General features: G+C 59.4%; 2 protein-coding genes across 7 annotated transcripts in view; both read right to left on the bottom strand.

Annotated features, from left to right (window-relative positions):
- Nucleotides 1-535: 535 nt before the first annotated feature.
- Nucleotides 536-10,420, bottom strand: SEMA4C (semaphorin 4C). 2 transcript variants are annotated; one of them, XM_023618625.2, is made up of 15 exons: nucleotides 10,182-10,420; nucleotides 8,011-8,158; nucleotides 6,379-6,527; nucleotides 5,940-6,002; nucleotides 5,652-5,750; nucleotides 5,458-5,554; nucleotides 5,218-5,334; nucleotides 4,972-5,123; nucleotides 4,713-4,888; nucleotides 4,261-4,405; nucleotides 3,953-4,175; nucleotides 3,715-3,827; nucleotides 2,581-2,738; nucleotides 2,435-2,505; nucleotides 536-2,305 (listed from the first exon to the last, which is right to left on the bottom strand). In XM_023618625.2, exons 2-15 carry the CDS (start codon nucleotides 8,117-8,119, stop codon nucleotides 1,476-1,478), a joined length of 2,502 nt encoding a protein of 833 aa, XP_023474393.1. In that variant the 5' UTR covers nucleotides 8,120-8,158; nucleotides 10,182-10,420; the 3' UTR covers nucleotides 536-1,475. The 2 variants fall into 2 exon arrangements, with proteins under 2 accessions (XP_023474393.1, XP_023474394.1); XM_023618626.2 differs by having other exon boundaries at nucleotides 8,011-8,155.
- A 4,563-nt stretch (nucleotides 10,421-14,983) lies between these two features.
- The window catches only part of FAM178B (family with sequence similarity 178 member B), a 101,027-nt gene continuing 94,188 nt past the window's right edge, over nucleotides 14,984-21,822 (bottom strand). For all 5 annotated transcript variants that reach the window (XM_023618627.2, XM_023618629.2, XM_023618628.2 and 2 more), the window contains 3 exons: nucleotides 17,173-17,250; nucleotides 16,717-16,869; nucleotides 14,984-15,348 (listed from right to left, as the gene is read on the bottom strand). In XM_023618627.2, coding sequence (XP_023474395.1) covers nucleotides 15,316-15,348; nucleotides 16,717-16,869; nucleotides 17,173-17,250 — 264 coding nt within the window. In that variant the 3' untranslated portion in view covers nucleotides 14,984-15,315. The remainder of the gene's footprint in view (nucleotides 15,349-16,716; nucleotides 16,870-17,172; nucleotides 17,251-21,822) is intronic.

Raw genomic sequence — 21,822 nt, 5'->3', positions numbered from 1 at the left:
TGGCTTGGTGCACACTGGGTGGCAGTGGGGAAGGTTCCATGTCCCACGTAGCTGAAGCGTTTACGACTCCGATATTCCTGGAGGGTAGAAAGCTGGAAGTAATGTTTCCTCCGCTAAGCTAGTTGGGAGCCCATCCTCAGATGCGCCTCCACACAAGCTGATGGAGTAAGTTCCCCTCCTTCAGCCAGGCGTCCCCACTTCCCCTCCCAGAGTTCTAGGAGGCCAGGCCCCTCCTCTCCAGCTTTGACTCCCAGTGCTCTGACTTCTCCCTTTGGCCAGAAGCCAAGACTGGCTCCCAAGAGGCTGCAGCCCTGGTCTGGTTCCCAGCCCCAGAGCCACCACTGTGGGAAAACACTGGAACCTGGGCCGTGCCCCCTCTGGAGAGGGGTGCAGGCAGGCGGGGACCACAGAAGGGGCAGCTGCCCCAGTACTACGGGGAGGTGGGGCCAGCTGGGCCTCCCTCAACCCACAGGGAGCATTCCCTCTTGGCGCGCAGAAGGCTTTAGCCCGAATGTCTCATCCCCATCACAGTAAGTTTAATTTTTTCCATTTTATTTGTCAATATAAAAATACTCAAATATTTACAACAAATAAATACGCGGGGACACAATAAGTTACACTGTTAGGAGCCCTCCTCCTAGGGCTGGGAGAGGATGTGCGACATCTGCAGCGTGCCCACCCTCTCTCCTCCCTCCCCCTCCCCCACACAACCTTTCCCAGCCCAGTAATGGAGGACAAGTATAAAATACCACTGAACCCCAGAGCCAAGTGGGAGGCCCCCCCACCCTTCCCCCCAAACACACAGGAGGCTTCATCTCCCTCCCCCCACCCTGAAACATTCACAGCCCTAGGAGCAGGACTAGGCCCACCCCAGAGCCCTTCACTCCCCCAAAAAGGGGCACACAGCACCCTGCCCAGCCCACCCCCATATGTACATTGCTGCCCCACACTGGGACAGGGGGGTAGGAGAGGCAAAGTGAGACGACCCCTTCCCCTTCATAGCTCCAAAGACTCACCAGGAGGACCCCAGGCCAAGGGAAGACTTGACAGAAAGGAAGACCACATCAGACACACAGACACACAGCCACTTCTCCAAGGGGAGACTGGACCGAAAGGAAGACTATGTCACATGCACACAGATGCACGTGCACACACACACACAAAGACACACAAACACACCCACATCTCCAACTTCTGCCTTGAAAAGTTTTGGCTGCTGGGGTCCCATGTGTCTGTGATTCACAGCCCCTCACAGAGGAGGAAGATGCCTTCTGTGAGGCTGGTGCCCTGGTGAGCCACACCAAGTGGCAGTGCCCGTGCTGAGCAGAGCAGGTCCTCATGGCCGGGCGGGTGCTGGGCAGGGTCTGTCCCAGGCAGAGCAGGTGCCCGCGCCATGTCCCTGAGGTAGCTGGTGCCTGTGCAAACGGAGGAGCTGCACCTCCCGCGCCGCGCCCACCTTTGCAGTGGGGCTCCCCTCATACCGAGGACTCCTCGGGGTTGGAGTCTGGCAGAGGCTGGCGCTGCTGCAGCTTGCGCCTCAGTTCGTCGGCGAGCTCAGGCAGGGGGTGCCCGAGCCCTCCCCGGTCCTCGCCCCCCAGTTGTAAGCGCACATAACCGTTGGCATTTGAGTTCCGCCCACCCCCCAGGTGAAGCCGAGTTGGAGAAGGCAGGGGCTGGCCGGGGATGCCCGGAGGCGGAGAAGGGGGCCCACCCCCAGGCTGGCACCGGGCGTGTCCAGGCACGATCTTGAGGGAGCCGTCGGAGTAGTAGTAGCCAACAGGATCCCAGAGTTTCTCGTCGGTTTCGGGGCCGGGCCGGAAGGGGGGACTGGTGGGCTCCTTGGGCAGCTCCAGAGGGTACACCAGGGTCCTCTCTGCTGCCTTGGCACCTTTCTCCAGTTCCTCCCGCAGCCGCCGGCGCAGTGACAAAACCAGCAGCAGCAGCACCAGGCACACGGCCCCCAGGGCCACCACAGCCAGCCACACCAACCCCAGGTTTTCCAGGGGTGCCCGGGCCTCCAGGGTCACCGATGGGCCTGCCACCACAGCCACCAGGTAGCCTTCTGCAGCCAGCCGTGCCCCCTGCTCCTCCGAAAAACAGTGGTAGGCCCCAGCATGGCGGGGCTGGGCTGCCATCACGACCAGGGCCTGTAGTCGGGCATCATAGAGGAAGGAGCCAGGCTGTTCCGCAGGCAAGTCCCGGCCCCCGAAGGTCCAGCGGGCGTGGGCGAGGTTGGAAGAGAGGCGGCACGGCAGCACCAGGTCTGTGCCTGCCACCACTGTGATGTTTTTGGGTGTGAGCCTGACTGCAGCAGCAGAGAGGAGAGAGAGCAGAGTCAGGACAGGAGACCCGGGGCCAAGGGGTGCTGATGCAGGTATTCTAGCTCTGGCCCAGGGCCCAGGCCACTGGGAGGGGGACAAAAATGATGGCTTACCTTTCTTAGTGCCACGGAAGTTACAGATGCCCGAGGTGTCTGAGACTGTCACATGCTGGATCAGCAGGGCTCTGGAGGAGCAGGCAGAGTTGGTCAGCATCCCGGCTCTCCCCTCCTGGTCCCAGCCCGGGCAGAGCCCCACTCACCCAGAGTGGCCACCCACGGCCACACAATGGCTGGTGTTGACGCTCCAGGCACAGTAGGGGTCCCGAGCAAGGACGCAGTCTGCACAGGAGCGGTACTTCATGCAGTCAGCCAGGGGCAGCTGGACCAGCTGAGAGCGCGAGCCCGTAAAGAGCAGCTTCTGCCAGAGAAGTGGGGCAGAAGGGAGGGTCAGCCAGGCCAGGACCAGGCCGGGACAGCTGGAGTGCTGCGGGGAGCACTGGGACAGTCGGGGCCAAAGGGAGGAGGAGGGCAGTGCCACCATTCTGAGGAGCAAACTCTAAGGACCCAGGCACGCAGGGAGGGCTTACTGCAATCCAGACCCGATCTTAAGCACCTTAGAGACGTGACCTTATTAGAAAGAACAGCAGAACTGTGAGGCCGAGAAGTATAATCACGCTCATTCACACTCACACACACTCACACACACACACAACTCCAGCACAGTATAAATAGTGCAGGAAGTCCGTTTTCCGCAAGGCCCGCCAGCCCTCACAATAGCATCAGCACAGCATAAGGTGTTTTCCTGTTTGAATGGCGGTTGCCAATCTGTGTGTTTCTTCAACCACAGACTTTCTTTCTGCCATTATTCCATGTTCTGGGGAATAATCTGAGCCACAGCAGTTGGTAAAAGGGGAGCCCACGAAAGTTCAGGGTGCCACAAACAGGCCAGAAGAGGACTGCACGAGAGTAAGATGCAAGCAGCACTCGCATCTCAACAGATCCCCCACCAGATCCCTGCTGATCCAGGAGGACAAGAAGGCGGTAGGGGGCAGTGGGGGCCTGGTAGGAAAGCTGGCATCGTGAACAAGTGCAGCCTGAGGCCCGGCCGACGGCGGCACCCTCTGGGAAGAGGATGTAGGTAGCAGAGGCATCGTACAACCTCGAGGGGTCTGAAGGAGGTGTGCAGAGCAGCTGCCAGGGCCCAAATCTGGGAAGGCAGCCCCGCAGGGACCTGGCTATACATAACGCCTATGAGTGCAGATTCCGTTAGCACTGTGTTTCCTGGAACCGGCCCCAAGCTCCACGAGGTGTGCTCGTGCCTCCCACCCCTGCAGTGACCAAGCACCAGACTAGAGAAGGCTCAGGGACAGCAGTGTGTGGGGCCCGATTACTACCTTGCTCCGGGACAGGACCAGGCTTTCCACCGGCTCCTGGTCAAACACCTGCAGCTCCTCGATCAGGTGGACCCAGGGCCCCAGGCTTACGGCCTTGAGCAGCCAGCCATCGCCTGTGGGGGTGGGGCAAGACAGATGTAAATGGGAGGGCGCCAGGACCCTGGGGCATTTCCAGATCTCCCTGCCCTGGGCACACAGGCTTTCACCCAGCCTCCAGCAGCCGTGCCCACGTGCCCACCTGTGCCAATGAACAGCACGGTATAGGTGGCTCCGTCAAGCCCCGTAACCCGGTCAGCTACGAGGTGGGTGAAGTTGGTGTCCTTCTTCACGAGCAGGGGCCGGCCCCACCGAGGCCCCACCTGCTCCTCCATCAGCGGGTGCTTCTTGATGAAGTTGAGGGTGTTGTCAGGCAGCTCCAGAGAACTGGTGTAGCCGTGGCGCCGGTGCCAGTTGTTGATGCACTGGGTTGAGTGGGGAGAGCTGTCAGCCCAGTGGGAATGGCACTGGAGCTGAGGGCAGGAGCGCACCCCTGCCCCGAGCACTCACCGAGCCGGGCCGCGGGCTGGGGACTGGGTCGGTATAGCGGCCCCACTTCTGGGCCTGCTCGCGGTACTCCTTGTAGGGACCTTCGAACACCCTCTGGATCTCTTCTAACTGGTACTCGCAGACTGCTGACAGGTCCACATCGCCCCTATCACAGCAAGGGAGGGACCCCAAGGGTCAGGCCTAGTGCCCCCTTTAGCCCAGCTCAGGACACAAAGCAGGAAGGCAGGGCCCAGCCCAAAGCAGCCATGTGCACAACAATGTGATGGCAGCTCTGAAGTGCATGGGACACTGCCCACCTCCTGCAGGGAGCTCTGAAGAGGGGAAGGTGCCAACATCTTCCTTGGCTTCCGGACAACTGACCACTGGGACTTCTCCGAGGCCTGCACCCATAAACCATCCCTAAACCCGCACAGCTGCTCCTCCCCACCCCCAAGGATTCCTGGCCAACTCACCATCGTGCCTGAAAAACCCCAAAGAAGGTGGTGTTGTGCCAAGAGGTATCCTGCAGGGTGTGCAGCGCCTGCAGCTGGTTGAAGTAGAGCTGCCGGTCGGGGGCTGAGCACACCAGCCGCGCCTTCAGGAACGTGGTCCACTTCCGCTGCAGGGTCCGCGCACCCCCCATGTCTCCCTGGCAGATGGCAAGGGGACGCTGCCGGTCAGCTCTGCCAGGCCAGCAGGGCTCCCAGGGCTCCCCACCGCGGGATTCTGTACCTTGCAGACGCGGGCTACACGAGCCACCACCTGCTCCGCGTAGCAGTCGTACTCCACTGCTCGCTCACTGAAGAAGAAGTAGACCTTGTCATCGTCCCCCGTGAAGCTGCCCACACTCTCTGGAATGTAGGCCGAGCCTACAAAGTGAGGTTCTAAGGGAAGCGGGGGAGGGTTAGCAGAGCGAGGCCCTGCGGTGCCTCCCACCCTCAGCTCCCCCAGGCCCCCGGCCAGCTCCTCGGGGCTCACCGTTGAGCCAGAAGGCCAGGTACTCCGTCTTCATGGAGTGGTGGGGCCCCATGTTACGCAGGATAACAGGCTCCGTGCCCAGGAAGTTGTTGAGCGTGGCCGAGTACAGCTCGCCGTCTGTGGGAGACAGAGGGTCAGCCAGGCCAGACGTGAGGTGAAGATGCACTCCAGCCACATGGCCCCACAGCACCAACAAGTCCTGGGCACCTCCCCCAGCCTGCAATGGGGACAGCCACTCACCCACAAGGAGGCCAGTGTGGCCCTTAGCTGGGTCATAGGGGCACTTCCCCTTCCCATCCTCAAACTCTCCGCGCTCCAAAGTGAAGGTGAGCATGTCCTGGGGCAGGGAAGAGACGACAAGCCTGAGATGCGGAAGGGCCCAGGGGTACAGAGAGGGGCGAGGACAGGGCTGAGGGGCGAGGAGGAGCACTCACGATGTAGGCGCACTTGGGCTGGAAGGCGTAGGTGCCGCAGACGTACAGGTGGGACGTGTTGTATGGCTGCAGGAAGCGGATGAAGTTGAAACATTCCGTCTGGGAAGAGAAAGGCATCCAGTTAAAGGATGAGAGCCTGGGACATAGGGACACAAGGACCAAGAGCAGGACCCAGACTAGCATTGGGACAGATGGAGTGAGCGCTGGGGAGACAGCGTGTGCCATGAGGCCTGGTCAGCGGGAGGCACCAGGGGCTCTGGCGATCCAGACAGTGTCCTGAGCACCCACCTGGTTACTCTTCCCTTTCTGGATACACTCGGCCTTCTTCTCAGCTGGTGCCTCCCACGAGATCTGGGGACAGGGAGGGGGCACATGAGCAACGTCACAGCTACAGACTGTTGGGCATGTGCCACAAACATGGCCTATGGCAGCAACATGGGGACACCAAGTGAGAACACACGGTCCCGATTCTCTAGGCACTTATTTCAGCTGAGGACAGAAGCCCCAAACCGCCCCAATGCAGCAGAATTCAGTGAGTCCCCCAGGCATGGGGAAAGCAACATGCTCACTCTGCCAAGGGTGGGTCCTGGAGATGAGGAAGATTCCCACAGGGGGAGGAGAATGGGACTGGGGCAGCTGGGCTAGGGGGACAGCTTGACCAAGCGGAGCCCCTCTGGGTCCTGCCTCTCTACCCTGCCTGTATACCTCCCACTCCCCCACCTCTCACCACTCCTTGCAGCTCCAGAGCCTCCTCGCTGAAGGCAAACAGGGCCTCCCGGGCCCCCACGTACAGGAGCCCGGTCGGTTCGGTCAGGGTCAGCGTCAGGAAATCCTGGATGCCCGTTTGGGAGAAGCGCCGCACCACTGTGGCCAGCTCTGCAGGGACAAGGTGGGAATGAGCAGTGCTGTGGATGGGTGGGCCTTCCTGGGGCTCCAGGCCCCTCACCCCAGAGTCAGCCTTGCTCTGTACAATGGTCTCCTGAGCCTAATCACCCGTTCCCCACATTAGAGCCAGTACCCCACAAGCAGATGTCAGCCAAGCCCCCTGACTGGCAATAAAGGGCATTTTCTGAATAGCCTTTTGCCGACAACTCCCTCCAGGCCTCTTTGGCCTTTCCCAGCCCAGGAGGAGGCAAATCTGGGCTGGTGAGGAGGAAGGAAGGATATCTCGGCCACAGCTTCCGGCCAGAGGAAGCCATCAGACTGATGGCTCTCACTCTCAGGGTCAGCAGCACCTCTGGCTGCAGAGCCGGGCACTTCCCCTTCCAGCTTCCTCAGCTGCTGCTTCCGTCTTTGCTTTGCTGCCCATCACCCACATCGGGGTCCAGCCAGGCCCCAGCCCCTGATACAGCTTGGAAGGACATTCAGAATGTGTGAGTGTTTTGTCTTAGGAAACCCTTCCCTCTAGCAGGACCCAAATCCAGGCTGCCACAGGCACAAGCACAGCTGGCCGCTGCGACGAGCAGGGATGGCAGGAGATGGAGTCATGACTGGGAGGCCAGGCCTGGAAAGTCAGTGGAAACTAGAGGCTGGGGACCAGAGATGGCTGGGAAGCCTTGCTGCCATTCACCATGCAGGGCACTACAACATTCATATAGTCTCAGGATTCCTATGTCAGCCCCTAAAATAGCTGCTGACTTGTCCTCAGGGTCCCCCTAAATCATCGTTAGTCTTTGGAGCCAAGGAGGGGCCCAGACACAGGCCAGCAAGGGAGGGCTTCATTAGCACCTGAGTGGAGCCTGTGGGAGGTGAGCTCATCCTAGGTCCCCAGAGCACATGGATGATACAAACACCTGACATCACCTCTGCACACAGGTGCATACACACAAGAAGGGCTGTCAGGTGCACTGTCCCCCAACATGAGCACGTGCACACACACCCACCCATCCAGGGCCCCAAAGGCCCCGAGTGCCAGGGCAGCAGAGGGGGTCTGTTACAGTTGATAAGGGGGCTCCTGGGGACAGAGAACTAGAAAGTATTGCTGGGGGGAAGGTGACACCCTTCACTTTATGCCTATTCTGGCTCAGGTTTCTCTCTGGGCTCTCAGTGCTAGTGATAATTCCGGAAGAGGCATGGGGAGAGCAATGCAGAATGATCTCTCCCTTGCATAACAGGGGCAGCTGGGCCCTAAGCGTCAGAAGGAGGGATATCCAGGTCCTGACCTGGACTACCAGTTCTGGGTCCCTGGGGCCACTCACATTTCTTAGAAAGCCAGGTCACATTGGTGGGCCTTGAGCCTGACAGAATAAAGCTGGCACAGTCTAGGGGGCAATTTCTTAGCATCCCGCCTCCCCCAGCAGTCCCTCCTGGCCTCCCATGTCCCACACTGGTCTTTCCCCTCATGACATCAGGCACTCACCCCCAGAAGATACTGTCTTCCGGGGCACCAGGTTCCACCACACCTCAGCCCCAATGCCCAGGCCCCACAGCCCCACTGTCAGCAGCCAGACAGCCCAGTGTGGGGCCATGGCACACCCCCGGCTCTGAGCTCCAGGCCAGCTGCCCTGCTGGGGGAAAAGAAAAGGTCAGAATCACAGCCAGAGCAAACGGACCGGAAGGGGGCCCACAAAGCCCATGCCAGGAGGCACTGACAGGACAGAAGATCTGATCAGGCCTCCCCAGGAGGCCCCATGGATTCCCCGCTGCCGCTCCTTGGAGCAGAGACCTAGTCCCCTCCCACACCTCCATAGCCTCCAAAGGACCATGGGGTCTCCCTGAGGGGAAGGAGACGAACTGAATCAGCTGGAGGAGCGGACACTCCAAGAAACGCTCTCTGGCCTCCAGGCCCTCCCCACTCCCTCTCTCCAACAGGAAGTTGTTCAAGAAAATAAAAAGAGGACCCCCTCCCCCATGCTCAGGCCTGACTGATTCGAGGATTTCTTAAAATAACCTCTGGAGGCAGGACCTGGCCCCACTGGGGCTCCAGCCTGCCCCAAGACCTAATTCTGCGACGCAAACCCCTTAACAGGGTGAGGGGGCATGTGGGCGGTTGGAAAAGCCTCCCCCAGGGGGTACCTGGTGCAGCAGGCGTGCGGGGGGTCCCGGCCCCAGCCCCTCCCCTCCCCCGGCGCAGACAATAGCCGGGCAGAGCCCAAAACCCCGTTTCACATCAGCAGAGCCGAAGTGGGGCCGGGAGCTGAAGGGGCCCAGCTTCCCGAGGCCCCTTTGTTGCCCAAGAAGGGAGGCAGGAAGTGGGTGGGATGGGCGTGGAAATGACCGGGGCCTCATCCTGTTCCTCGCAAAGCCTCCTAGGAGACACTAGCCCTCGGGCTGAGGGCGGTGGGACAACAGAGGCGGCTCCGCTCTAACCAGGGTTCTCCCCGCGGCGCTCCCAGGTGGGGGAGGGGGACAGTGAGGACCGGGCGGAGAGTCCAAGAGGGCTTCCTCTTGGGCCGTGGGGGCTGCCCCGCGCAGGGCGGGCGCCTGCTGTGCTCCCTCGGGGTCTGACGAACCTTCCCAACTCAGGGATTGCGCCCCTGGGACCTTGGCGAGGCCAGGCCAGGCCCTCTGGGTTAATTTCCACTGCTCTAGCCCTCCGATGTTGGGCACAGAGACACCGAAGCTGGGGACCTGCTCACCCCAAAACAAAGGGTCCCCGCCAGGACCCCGATCCTGGTCCCCCGGGTTCTCCCCTCCCCCAGCTCCGGGGATTTGAATGCAAACAAAGCGGCGGCGCTGGGAGCGTGGTGGAGCCCGGCCTGCGGACGCCCCCTGTCGGCCTCGTACCCCAGCGCGGGAAGGGCGGGGGGCTGGGGACACGTTCCCCTCCCCACCCGTCCCCAACACACCCCCAGCCCTGCCTCTGCCCCTTACCCCAGGCCCCGGCCGGACCCCGCGGCGCGCTCCGAGGATCTGCCCGCACAGCGGTGCCCCCACCCCCAACCCCTCCCAGGACGGGGGAAACAGGGGCAGCCCCGGGGTGGGGATGGAGGAGTGCGAGACCCAGGTGGTGCGACCCCCACCCTGGCCCACGCCAAGCGGCGGGCCGCGGACGGCGCTCCCGCGGCCGCAGGGCGAGCGCTCCAGCCGGCTCGGGCGGCCCGGCTCAGGTCGGGAGCAGGCTTTCCAGGACCAGCTGCCTCCTCAGCGGGCCAAGCCGGCCGAGCGGGCCAGCGAGGGGCCGCGGCAGGGAAATCCGATCCCACAACATCAGCCTCAGTCCCAGCCCGCCCCAAACTTTCCGTCGGAGGTGTGGGAGCGGGGGCAGTTCAGGGACCCAGAGAGGATTCCAGCCGCCGACCGGACAGCCGTGGGACCCCCCCCCACTCCCCTCAGCCCCGCTCCCCTGACTGGTCCGCGCCTCCGGACCCTAAGGCTGCCGGCACTGCTCGCCTCGTTCCTGAGCCCCCGCGAGGCAGCCCGCGAGGGGCGCACGAAGGATCTCGGGAGGACAGCTTCCCCCCGCTGCCGCTCCCTGCACCCCTAGACCCTGGCCCTCGCGCCTGCGACGGCCCCTGCCCGAGTCGGGGGACAAAGCGGCCGCCCCGGAGCCCCAGGGCTCCGGCCCCGCGCAGCCCTGCCCTCACTCACCTCTTCTTCGCGGCTTGAATCCCTGGGCGCCGCCCTCGCGTTCGCCTCCGACCACGGTCCGCCCCTACCCGCGCGCCGCCGCCCGCCCGCGCGCGCCCGCCCTCCTCCGCCGCTGCCCCTCTGCCACCGCCCCTCGGGCCCGGCTCGGCTCGGCTCGGCGCCCCTGGGCTCGGGCTCCCCGCGCCACCGGGGCGGGCGCCGGCTCTTTCTCCACCGCGGCTGCCGCTCTCCGCCCCCTCCCCCTGACGTCAGGCGGGGGGGTCTAGCGGAGGCCGGGGGCGGGACGCTAAGGCCCGCCCAGGAGGGGGCTGCGACCCGCTGCGACCCGCCGGCCCCCCCTCTCCCCGGCCCGGGGCTCGGACCCCCGCCCCTGCCCGTGCCCTGCCTCCCCGCGCCTCGCAGTCGCGGTCTGCGCCACAGCGCCAGGAGGTGGGGCGGGGGAGGGACTCCAGGCATCGCCATGGGGGAATCGGACTCACCCGGTCTCTGAAATGTCCCCAAGGCCAACCGCAGGCTGAGCGGCCGGGCTCGGGAATGGGGCTGAGGGGCTCCCCACGCTGCGGCGACAGGAACGAACGCGGGCAAGCCACCTTGGGGCGCAGGGGAAAGCGAGGCTTCTCTTCGGGCAGACCAGAGTGGTCTGTCTTTTGGCTCCAAATTCTGCTTCGTTTCTTGGCCCCAACGCCCAGTGGCCCCTACAGTCAGACTGGAACGGGCCTCACCAGCCAAGAAGACCCCCTAGGCTCCGGGGCAGTTTGCCACTTGTTTCTCACGCTCCAGGCAGAGGGACCCTGCTCAGTGCCCTTTGCCCAGCTGCTGTGAAGACAGCCCTCCACTCCGGTTGCACAGAGCCTACCCCCAGGAAATGGCTCCTGGTGCCACTAGAAGGCTGAATAACAAGTGACATGAGCCCTGATGTTCAGATGAAAGGGGCTGAGGGGAGCCAGGAGAACCACCACCTTCAGATCCCCCAGCCTCCGCCCACGGGCTGCTCCTAGAAGTAACTTGTAGCTCTTGCCCCCTGGGGGTGCTGGAGTGGCCTCCTTGCCAGCCGGTTCTCGGAGCTGGGCAGGTGGACAGAGGAACCCCAGGCAGGTTGTCCCATCAGCACCTGGGGACAGATGCCACCTCCTGGCTGGGTGCAAAGGGCAGAGGTGCAGAGACTTGGGCCCTGAGGCTTCGGTGGTAACTTTCAGCCCAGTGCAGTCATGGAGGGGAGGAACACTTTAGGGCCTGTCAGCAGATCTGGATTATAAATCAGTCCCGACAGGAGCTTTTGTTCTGGGTTAAAACTTGGCATCTGACAAGTGGAGCCCAGAAGAGTAGTGGAGATAGTTGGGAAAAGCAGCCCAGTTTGGATTCAGTAACAATTGGGTCTTTGCTGATACACATAAAGGCCCCTTCTCCCTCGCTGGCCAAAGCCACAATTCCCAGCTCCTTTTCACCAGAAAAAAGCTGTGGCCTTGGAGATGCCACCGATAGGGGACAAGTCAATTACCAACAGCACAGAGCTGGCACTAAAGGGAGGGAGGGAGGCGGTGTTGGGACCCCTGTCCAGGTTAGAGCCCGTGTCTAAGCACAGGTGAACTGATGCGCAAACACCCTTCCCCTTTGCTCTGTGCTTTAGACTTTGCAACCTGCCTTCACGTACACTTTCTCACTCCACCCTCATGACCACCCTTTAAAAAGTAGGTATTGTTTCTCCCATTTTATAGAGAAAAGATTAAGCAATCTGCCCAAAGTCAAGGAGATAATTAGCAAGGTCAGAATGTTAAATCAGGTCTTGGGACTCCCAATTCTGTCTTTCCACTAAGTGACAGTGTCTCCTGACAAGTTTTAGGCCTAAAACACTGCATTTTCTGCTGTTTTTCCTCACCTTCAAGTCTTACCTCCCCCCCACCCCTCCCACCCCACTAGGTGTGAGGGTTACCAGGCAGAGACTTGAGCTCCTGGCTCCACCTGCAAGATGGCCCCAGTGGAAAGTTTCAAAAGCTGGTTTGGTTTCACTGGCGGGGACAGTCTTCTGAACCTCAGGGCAGGCTTCTCCATTCCTGCTGACTGACGCCGGGAGCCCTTCCCTCCTAAACACTCCTCAAAGACAAGACTGCAGCCCCTCTTCCCTCCTTTTTCTGCCTTTGCCCATTTCTGGCGGTGCACTGCCCTTTTCCACGGGTAGGTGGGTAGGGGATAAGTTTCCTGCATGACTACTTGCTCATGATTCATAGCTTTTAATAGAAACACAACTGGTAGAAAATGAGGATTCCTGGGTCTTAAATTAAGAAAAAAAAGTTACTAATACCAAAAAAAAAAAAAAAAAGAGGCTCACGTACCTATCAATCTCCCTGGGGCCTGTCTGGCATATTCCATGGAAGGTACCCACCATTCAGATCTCAGGCCTTGGCAGGCCCACCTACTTGCCCCATTCGTTCAACCACTTGTACCCAACTCAAGGAGGGACAGAGAAGTACTCATTGCCTTCTGGGGTTCTCTAAGAATGCACTGGCAGCTCAGGCCAGCCCTCAGAGATGGGCCCAGGAGTCTGACTTGAAAAGCAAGGCCCCCCCTGGTCCTCCACACTGGTCATGTGTCATGGTGCCTCTCAGCTGAGCTCCTTGCCCCCCAGCTCTGAGGCAGCTTTCTGACAGGACAGAGCCCAGGGTTCATCCTGGAGCTCTCTAGTCAACATTGCCTGGCCAACTCCCAAGGGAGCCAGGAGCTGCTGACAACCCACAGAGGGGAAATGAGAAAGCCTGGGTCAGCCACCCTTCAGAGATCTTTCTGAGGGCTTGGGGACTGAGGTGAGTGGGGCCATAGGAAAAGGACTTCCTCTCTCTACTTCCTCCTAAAAGAGAGTTATCAAAGCCACCCACCTGGGAAGCCTTTCCCTTCCCAGCCCCTCCCTGCCACCATCACCAAAGGAAGCAGGAAAGCATCCGTCACCACAGCCCCGGATGCTGCTTTTCCAGCGGCTTCAACCAGGATGTCCCTCCGCCTTTCCCCAGGGGCTCAGGGATCTGGAAAGGGCAAGTGGTGAAGTCGCCAGCACCAGTGTGGAACTCTTGGCCCGGAGGAGGCTGAGTCTCTCACTGGTCCCAGACTAGTTTTAGAAGATCTGGTCAGCTCCCAGCCAGTTCCAGAGAGGGCCTATTACATGTCCCAGGGGATACTGTGTGCCCTTGGGTGACCTCAAAGTGCACACCTCTGCTCAGGTTACAGCCAGGTCTCTGGAGGGACTAAGTTGTCACCAACACCTCCTCTCTCCTTAGTATCGATTTCTCCTTGGGGATGAGCGTGTTTGGGGAGCAGGGGAGGAGAGGCAGTGAACAAGATCCAGACCTGAGTAGAAATGCTCCAGATGTCTACGCTGATGGACCGCTGGATCCCCTTCTCAGAGAAGTAGGGGCAGCTTCGAGAACTGGAAACTCCCTGTTCAGCCTCTCATGCCTCCCTACTCCCTCTCTGCCCTTGGCAGTGAGAACAAAGAAGGGAAATTTCAAAGGTGATTTCCAGGTTTCCAGAGCAAACTGAATAGCTGAGGAGTAACTGTCAGGATGTGCAGTGTCAGAAGCTGGGGCAGCCCTGAGGGAACGTGAAGGAGGCTGGCTCTCCAGAACCTCCCATTCTTATCAGAGGATCTCAGGCCCACCTGAGGCCGCTGGGGCCTCAGTGGTGCCCTGGCCAAGGAGGCCTGTGATGTAGCCAGCAACGGAAACCAGAACTCTCAGGCAAGTCACCTGGGCATCCAAGTCACCCCGGCAGAGGGTTCCACCTCTCACTTGGCAGAGGCTGGGAGGCAGGGAGACGTCCCATACGGCACCCAGCACTCTGCCATGGGCTCGTGCCTTCTGAATTATAGATGCCCCTGGCTCTGAGCATTCTGGGGACCCAGCAAGGGAGGCAGCCCCAGGAAGTGACAGGCTACATTTCAAGTCTGCAAACTGAGCCCCTTGGCCTGAAGGTCCTTTATTTGGTGGGAATTGCTCTCCTAGTTATCCCGCCTGACCCTGAGCCCTGTGGCATGAAAGTACAAAGGAGAGGGACACACACACAGAGGAAGTCACAAGCACTAGCCATGGCGAAGCTCCACTGGTGGACACTCGGGTTGAGCTGAGGAGTGGGCACAGGCCATCCTCTGCTACTTCTTGTTATCTCTTATGGCCCTGCAAAACCCCACCCCAACCCAGAAAGAGTCAGGAGGGGCCAGAGACTGGAAATGGATTCTCAGGGTTGGAGGAGTGGGCAGAGAGAGAAAGTGGATGCCAGGGATCTCCTCAGGGTACACAGGGCCCACTCACTTCCCAAGGTGGGCAGGTCAGAGACATCCAGCACCCCATCAGGGATCAGGGCCCACAACACTCATCTTGGGTAAGGCTGAGGGAAAGCAAAAGCAGTAACTGGAATTGTCTTTTGGCACCACCCCCTCACTCCTAAATCTGGGGAGTTGATTTCAGAGCTCAACAATAAACTGAATTAAGTGTAATTACAGCCCTGATCCACCATCTCATTCTGTAGATCCTCCCCGGTGGAGGCAGCCAGTGGGGAGTGGTCCCAGACCGGGTCCAAACAAATGTTCCCCATCCCTGCTCCCTGGGTTTCTGACAGCTCTGGGGCCACAGGAGTAACCAACTGCTCTTCCTCAGGATTTACAAACAGCCCTCTGCTGCAGGGGGCGGGGCCGAAGACCCAGACACAAGGCTGGGCTGTCGGAGGTGAGAACGGCAAAGCTCAAGCAGAGATGTCAGGAAACTGGATGCTGGGCATGAGCCCTCAGGATAGGGATTGAAGGAAATCTTCTAAACCACTGACACTGAAATAAGACTTTAGTATGCACAAAGAAACTTCACATTAGTGACAGAGAGAGAGGAGGGAGGGTGGGGAGGCCCAGGGAAACCAGAGCTGCGGAGACAAAGGCCTCGGGGGAAGAGGAGACGGCTGGGAGCGGAAGCAGAGCTGAGGGTGGGCCAGGCAGAGACACAGGGACCCCTCGCCCGGCAGGGTCAGGGCAATGGGGCAGGCAGCTCTTGCTTCGTCAGACTGGTCCTCCTCTGGTGTCCATTCTTCGCTTCCTCCAGTTCCCTGGGCCCTGTTCACTTCCTGCCAGAGCCAATAGCCCTGGGCCCCCTGCCCTGCTCCATTAGATGTCTTTCCAGGGGCTGAAGTACTGGGCCTGTGGCAAGAAGGGAAACAGAAGCCGATAGCTAGGCCCGGCTGGTGCCCAGCACCCTGAGGCTCCCCAACTCTCCAGCATCCATTCATCATCCACTACTGGCCTCCTCTACGCCAGGTGCTGAGCAACGAGAGTCCTGAGGCTCACAGTGCAGGCAAGGACACGGCAGGTCCACAGGCCACTTGACCACAGCCTTGCCTGGGTTCCCTCTACTCACTGCTCGCAGGCCCAGGGCGGCGGTGTGAAAGGAAGGTGGGGCCTGCCCCCTGGCTGGACCAGGCCACGAATCACTTCTCTTTCTTTTCATGACAAACACCTTGTTTCCCACCAGAGACCAGTGTGATCTAGTTCCTTGGGGATTGAGGGTGAGGTTTGCTCCCCAGCTTTCTCAGAGACTTGTGAAATCTGAGACCCAAGCCACAGCCTGTGGCTGATGTGTCAGCCCCAAGTCAGAGGTTATAGAGGGAAGGACAGGCAGGGAGAAGTCGGAGGAAAGGCAAGTTGGAGCCATGGAGCACTGGGAGGGTGGGTGGAGAAACAGTTCTCACCAGACCCAGCTGTCTCCATCAAGGGTTGGGGGCTGGGGGAGGGGAGGGCCCCTAAGCCAGCTGGTACTGCCTGCTGGAGGGACCGAGGCCAGAAGGGAGGCTGCCAGAGTAGGGACTGGACGATGCTTAAGTCTGCAGGCCTGGAGTCAGGCTGGCTCTGTGCCTTGGTTCTGACATTTACATGCTGCGGGTGTGATGGGGCAAGCTATTTAACCTCTCAGTGACTTTGGTTAGCTTGTTCATCTGTAAAATGGGATCATAACTATACCTGCCCCATGGGGGTTATGTGGATTCATGGAGAAAAGGGTCTTCATTCAATAAATATTAGCTATGAATATTATTACCTAGAGAATCTGAGAAAATTAGGTGTGTGGAGGTTATTGCTCAAGAAATTGGAGGGACTAGGGCAGCCTGGGAGCGTTTCTCCTAGCAGAGCAGGAGCCCAGCCTCAGGGCTGCAGGACAAGCAGGCAGAGGGTGGACAGCTGGTGCCTCTGGTGTCCCTTCCTGGCACTGCTCACAACAAACTGGTACTCTGGCCCAGGCTCTTCCCTCTCCAGGATGAAGTTTTTCTTTGCATTTGCTCAGAAGTCGGCCTCTCTGTAGCCCACTCACCACATCCCCACACTAGGCACTGGACTCTTGATAAGGATGATGAAGGTCCTCTGAGGCGTCTCCACCCTCCCCCACACTGCCCTCTCCACCCATCTCCCAGCCAGGAGCTCAGCAGCTGTAGTTGGGGTGGACTCGCTGTTGTTGCTGGTCAGCCGCCTGACCACTTCCCTCCCCTCCCAAGTCTGGGGGCTTGAGGGGGGCACCACCTGGGGCTGGCAGTGGGTCAGCAGCTCCTGCCAGCGGATGTAGGTCTGGACAGCCAGATCCTTGAGTTTGGTCCGGTGCATGGCCTGGGGGCTCTCCCGGATATGGGTGCTGATGTGGCGGTCCAACTGCATGCACAGCAGCTGCAGCTCCCCCTGCAGAGGTGAGCGAGGGGGAGGGTATGACACAGGCCAGGCACATCCATAGTCAGGGAGGAGGGAGAACAAGTCAGAGAAAAAGAGGGACACAGTTGAGTGGCTGCTCAGAAGTCAACCAGGAAAGGGAGGAGAGGGACAGGGCACCTGCCGGGGGCTCGGGTCAGTATCCCCAGGGAGCACTCTTGGGATGGTGGGGGAAGGAAGAGGCCTGGCTCCCTAGGCCTGCCTCTTTCTCAGTCTCCCATTCTTTGCAGTTCCTGACAGCAGCTGGGCTCCAGGCCAGCCGCATGGGAGACTCACCCATTGCTCTGGAGTAATGTCCTGGCAGCTGACCACCACCTCGGCCAGTGTCAGGAGGCTGTGGCACAGGTAGCAGACCTGGAGAGAGAGCACAGAGAGACAGGCTTCCCTAACTCCTTAATTTCCAGATTCCTTGTGCTCAGGCCCAGTGGGCCGAGGGCGACAGTTTCCAAAATGTTAAAGGAGGGCTCTGGGCCCACTCACTCAGAGCTCTCCCTCTGATGAATGACTATCCTCCCTTCCTTCAGGAAAAGAAGAAATGTCTGCCATCCAGAAACCCACTCTGTCACCCAGCCTTGTCCTGGGGTGCCAGCAGAGAAAGCTGGTTGTGGGGAGGGGCCTGTTCACTCTGACCTCTGCTCAGTGTCAGTGGTCTCTGCTCCCTGAGGCACCCGTGCCTGTGGCCCTGTGACCGGGTGCCACTATCCTCTATGGTGGGATGTGGCCCATGGGTGCCCAGTTCACCCCTCATGGGACACCACCTGCACAGATAGATGTGCAGCCCTCTCTGCACAAGGAAACCTTGTTCACATGAGGAGGGAGGCGACGAGAGGGAGGCTGATGGAAACAGTTTGGGTTGAGCATCTGTGCACCTTACCCATCGGTTCATACCCTCACTCTTGCCGGATGGATACCCTGAGGGGTGAAAACAGGACAAAGGCCAATTCCATCTGATCAGAGAATGGTTTGATCCCAAGGTGCCCTTGGACTCTGTTGGTGCCCATTCATTTATGGGACATTCACCTGCTGTGCAGAGAAAGCAAGGTACAGGGAGCACCCCAAAGACACGCGAGGCTCTAATGTGAACACAGCCTGCTCCTGGCACTCTCAACTCCTGCCTGTGGGCATGCCCCTCCCCCACTCAGAGGAGCCTGCTGCCCATCCCCTTCAGACTCCTTATGTCTAAGATGGGGCGGGTGGCAGGAAACAACCCCATCATCGTGCCCAGGGCAGATAACCAGCCCTGAGGCTGAGCTGGGATGGGAGAGGCAGGCCCGCAGTGCGCAAGCATGGTGATAACACAGTTGGAGCTTAGAACCAGCCCAAGGCTCCCCCATCCCCCCACTTCCCCTGCCCTTACTTATCATCCTCCCCTCTTAGAGCACCAGGCAGTGCCCCAGAAACAGCGGCCGCCTCTTTGCACAGACCCAGCAGCCTCCTTAGGACAGAAGCAAGAACCATTTCTGAGGGTCCTAGACTTGGCACTATGGAATACTGTCTTCTTGAACTCAAATACCATGGTGCAAAATCCTGAGGATGGGGGCCACCTGCCCCTCCCCCAGCAGCACCTGCCCTGCCCAGAACTCAGCCTGTTCTTTAGCACAACAGCTGAGGCCCAAGGTGCCCTGACCCCACTGGCTGGCCAGGTGAGCAGCACTGCACACCGCAGGCACAGAGAAGACGCAGTGGGGACAGCTGGGGGGCCCACAGGGTGTGCCTCCAGGCGTGCTGCCTGGGCTGGGGAAGATGCAGCTTCTCTGAGCCAGCTCCCCCTGCCAGGTCCTGCAGCCGCCTGTGCCTGTGCCCGAGTCCCCCAGTGGGCTGGCTGGCTAGCAAGCTGCTGCTTCCCACAGGTTCCCCTTCCCCAGCCTGGCCCTGCTCTAGAGAGGGCCACAGCATTCAGAACTCCTTCCAAAGTCTGCAGTCCTGGCAATGGCTCACACCTCCCCTCATAAAGCAGGTTCAGGCCTGTGTGCCAGACACTGTACCTTGACTAAGACACAGCCACAAACACTCAGACATTACAGGGAGAAAGACACTTCAGAAAGGCAATCACTGGGTCAACAAATACTGAATCTCAGCTTCCCCATGGACCAAAAGAAGAAAGGGTCCTTCTAGGTTTTTGGGGGGGGGGGTGGTGGTGGAGTGCAACTCAGATGGCTTCAGGGAGGAAGTGACTACGCTAAACCAGGCCTCAAAGGAACAGTGGAATTTCAGGTGAAGGTGGCCCTGTGGGGGCGGGGCTGGGGTGGAGATTACAAAACCAGACAGATCCCAGGGCTGATGCAAGAAACAGAGGCAGGGCATGCTGGGGGACTGACCGCCAGGTGGCTGGCTAGGCTGGAGCAGGGGGAAGGGAAGGGGTGCCCTGAGGACAGGGCTGGCAGCAGAGGGTCTGGACTGTGGGCCGAGGAGGCCACTCAAGGATCTCGAGCAGGCAGGCTGGGATGTCAGGGACAGACTGGGGGCGCCTGGGAGAAGCAGGTGATAGAATCGGTTGGGATGGAATACACCAGAGGGAAAATGCAGCTCTGGCTGAGAGAAAGGATTATAGGACATCCTTCTTCATCTTTTTTTTTTCTTTTTAAGATCGTTTCTCTACAATGTGTGCGCTTTACTCCTATAATCAGAATACAATGAAAGTTTTTAAAAATTAATTTTTAACAAGACCATGCCATTTATAACTGACTGAGTCTAGTTGCGTTTGGGGTGGGTGCAGGGCAAGGGAGCGGGACATGACCTTGACAAGCAGCAGAGCTCCCAGGACCAACACCCCTTTTTGAGAGGGTGTTGAACAAGCTGATGGTGAGGTGGCAGGAGATGCCAAAGAAAATCTCCAAGGGTGGTGGAGCTATCAGTAGGTCAGAGGATGGCTGGGAAAGGGGCCCGTCTATAGGGGGTGGGTGTGAAAGCCTGGGGGGTGGGGCAGAGAGGGAAAGAAAGGGGGCGCCCTCAGACCTTTCACTTGTAGATATTTCCCAGGCTCTTCCTCTGCCTGGGGCCCAGTTGGACGCCTTTGCATTTCAGAGGCCCCTGTGCTGTGTACAAGGCCCAGGGCTAAAACGGACCTCGGAGCCACCCTGGGATGGGTGCAGAGGCCAGTCCCGGTCCCAGGGGTGTTGGGCTCCCCGCCCCCTCACACCCCTCCTTCCCCTGCAGAGTTTATCCTCCTAGGAGGGAGGCGTGGTGGGGGTGAGCCTAGGATCTGAGGAATTCCCTGGAGGAAAACTGCAGTGGAGATTTATGGGAGAAAAAGCACTGGGACTATGCGCAAGTACCGTTTCACAACTTCGTCCTTATGCTGATTCCCATAACTGAATCTGGAGGGAAAATCCCAGGAAAATGATTCTGAATGTGTTTGTTTTGGTGGGTGGGGGGCAGGAATAGGAAGAAGGAAACAGTTCTGAAGAAAAGCCCTGTTAACAACATATTATAAGCTGATTTTCCAAAGGTGGGGGGATCCCTGCCCTCTACCAGGTAGGAGAGAGGATGCATTTTTCTTTGCATGTGAGGGTGATCCCTGGAGCCAACTCCTAGGTGAGGGGAGGCCCTTTAAGGAAGACTCTGAGCCAACTTAAGGGAATAAAGGTCCACCTGGGGTCAGAAATCATGACAAAGACAGCAGTAGTCTTACTTGGTAGTAGTTGTACTTCTGGAAAAAAGGCTTCACCATTGGCATAAGAAGTGCCCAGCCCCGCCTCCTCCCCTCACTTCCTGACACCTGCAGTCTCAGAGTGGAGGAGAGGTGACAGAGGGTCTGATCTGGTCCAGACAAAGGGACAGCGGGTTGCACAGGGCGCATGTACGGCTTCTTCTGAACCTCACCCTCGCCCCCAGCCCCTAGGCTCCTCTCCCCTGCCCTGTTTTTATGAAGGTCAGAAGCAAACATTCACAGAAACTGGGGCTCTGCAGCTAGGAGGGGGCTGAACCTGAGTCTCCTTCCTCTGAAAATCCTGGTGGATTCTGGGAGACCAGAGGCGGGCCCAGGAGTGCCAGCAGGGGTGGGCGAGAGCTGACCTGTTCCCATAGGACACAAAGTAAACAGCAAGGTGTGAGAGCTGCGTTTCCTGCTCCAGTTGCGCCGTGACCAACTCCTGAACTTAGCAAGCCTGTTCCTGTCCTGGCTGGCACCACGGAGACATGGGGCTCTGTCTTTCCTTTCAAGAACTGGCTGGGGGTTGTCAATGCCCAAGCCCCCTGCCTGCTCCCATTTCCTCCCCAGCTGGAAGTGCAAGATGGTCCTTCCACAGGCCTGAGGCCCCTTCCAAGTCCCTAGGGGCGTGTGTAGGGGGAGGGAGGGGGGGAGTCAGGGCTGCTTCAGGGTTAAGGAGCAGTGCAGAGGCACTCCTTAAGTAGGGGGCGATGCTTGTCCAGCCTTCAGGATCTTGTCTGAAAAATGGGGCTTTGCCAGCTCAGGCCACCCAGTACCTCCCTCACTCGGTGTGAGCCGAGGCTGAGAAGCCTCCATGGGAAATGGGGGCAGGGAAACCTCAGTCAACTACGTGGGGAGAGGCAGAGTCTGAGGGCAAGGAACAGACGTGCCCGAACCCAATGCCGACAAGACGGGGTTGTCCCCTGCCACTGCGGCCAGCAAGGCCTGCAGCTTCCATTTTCTGGGTCTCTCCCCCGAGTTTGGCAGGCCGACTTTTCAGAGAAGTTCTGTTAGGATGCCTCCTTCTTAGCTCTAGAGCCTTAAAGCGGGCCCCGTCCTCTCCCTGGGGAAGGACGACAAGGGTGAGAGACAGGAGACAGCCAACGGGGCTTGTCACCCACTGTGTGGGGGAAGGGGGACGGGAAGGTCAATGTCTCCTTGGTCTGGTCCAGCTAGTTCTGACCCCAGGAACCACCAGCCAAGTCTTCATTTGCAGCACTTTCGTCATAAGACGAAAGGGAAAAAGGGTAGGCATTTCCCAAGAACTTCATCCTTTA

Source organism: Equus caballus, chromosome 15 (assembly GCF_041296265.1).
Source record: "Equus caballus isolate H_3958 breed thoroughbred chromosome 15, TB-T2T, whole genome shotgun sequence".
NCBI lineage: Eukaryota > Metazoa > Chordata > Mammalia > Perissodactyla > Equidae > Equus > Equus caballus.
This window is presented reverse-complemented; position numbering and strand designations above follow the sequence as displayed.

Bases quoted from the DNA above. Each gene is read 5' to 3' on its own strand.
- SEMA4C (XM_023618625.2), bottom strand. From the start codon at position 8,119: ATGGCCCCACACTGGGCTGTCTGGCTGCTGACAGTGGGGCTGTGGGGC. The intron at 5,555-5,651 runs GTGAGTGCTCCT...TCCCTGCCCCAG, and splicing joins AGCCCAAGTGCGCCTACATC to GACATGCTCACCTTCACTTT. The intron at 4,176-4,260 runs GTGAGTGCTCGG...CACTCAACCCAG, and splicing joins CCAGCCCGCGGCCCGGCTCG to TGCATCAACAACTGGCACCG.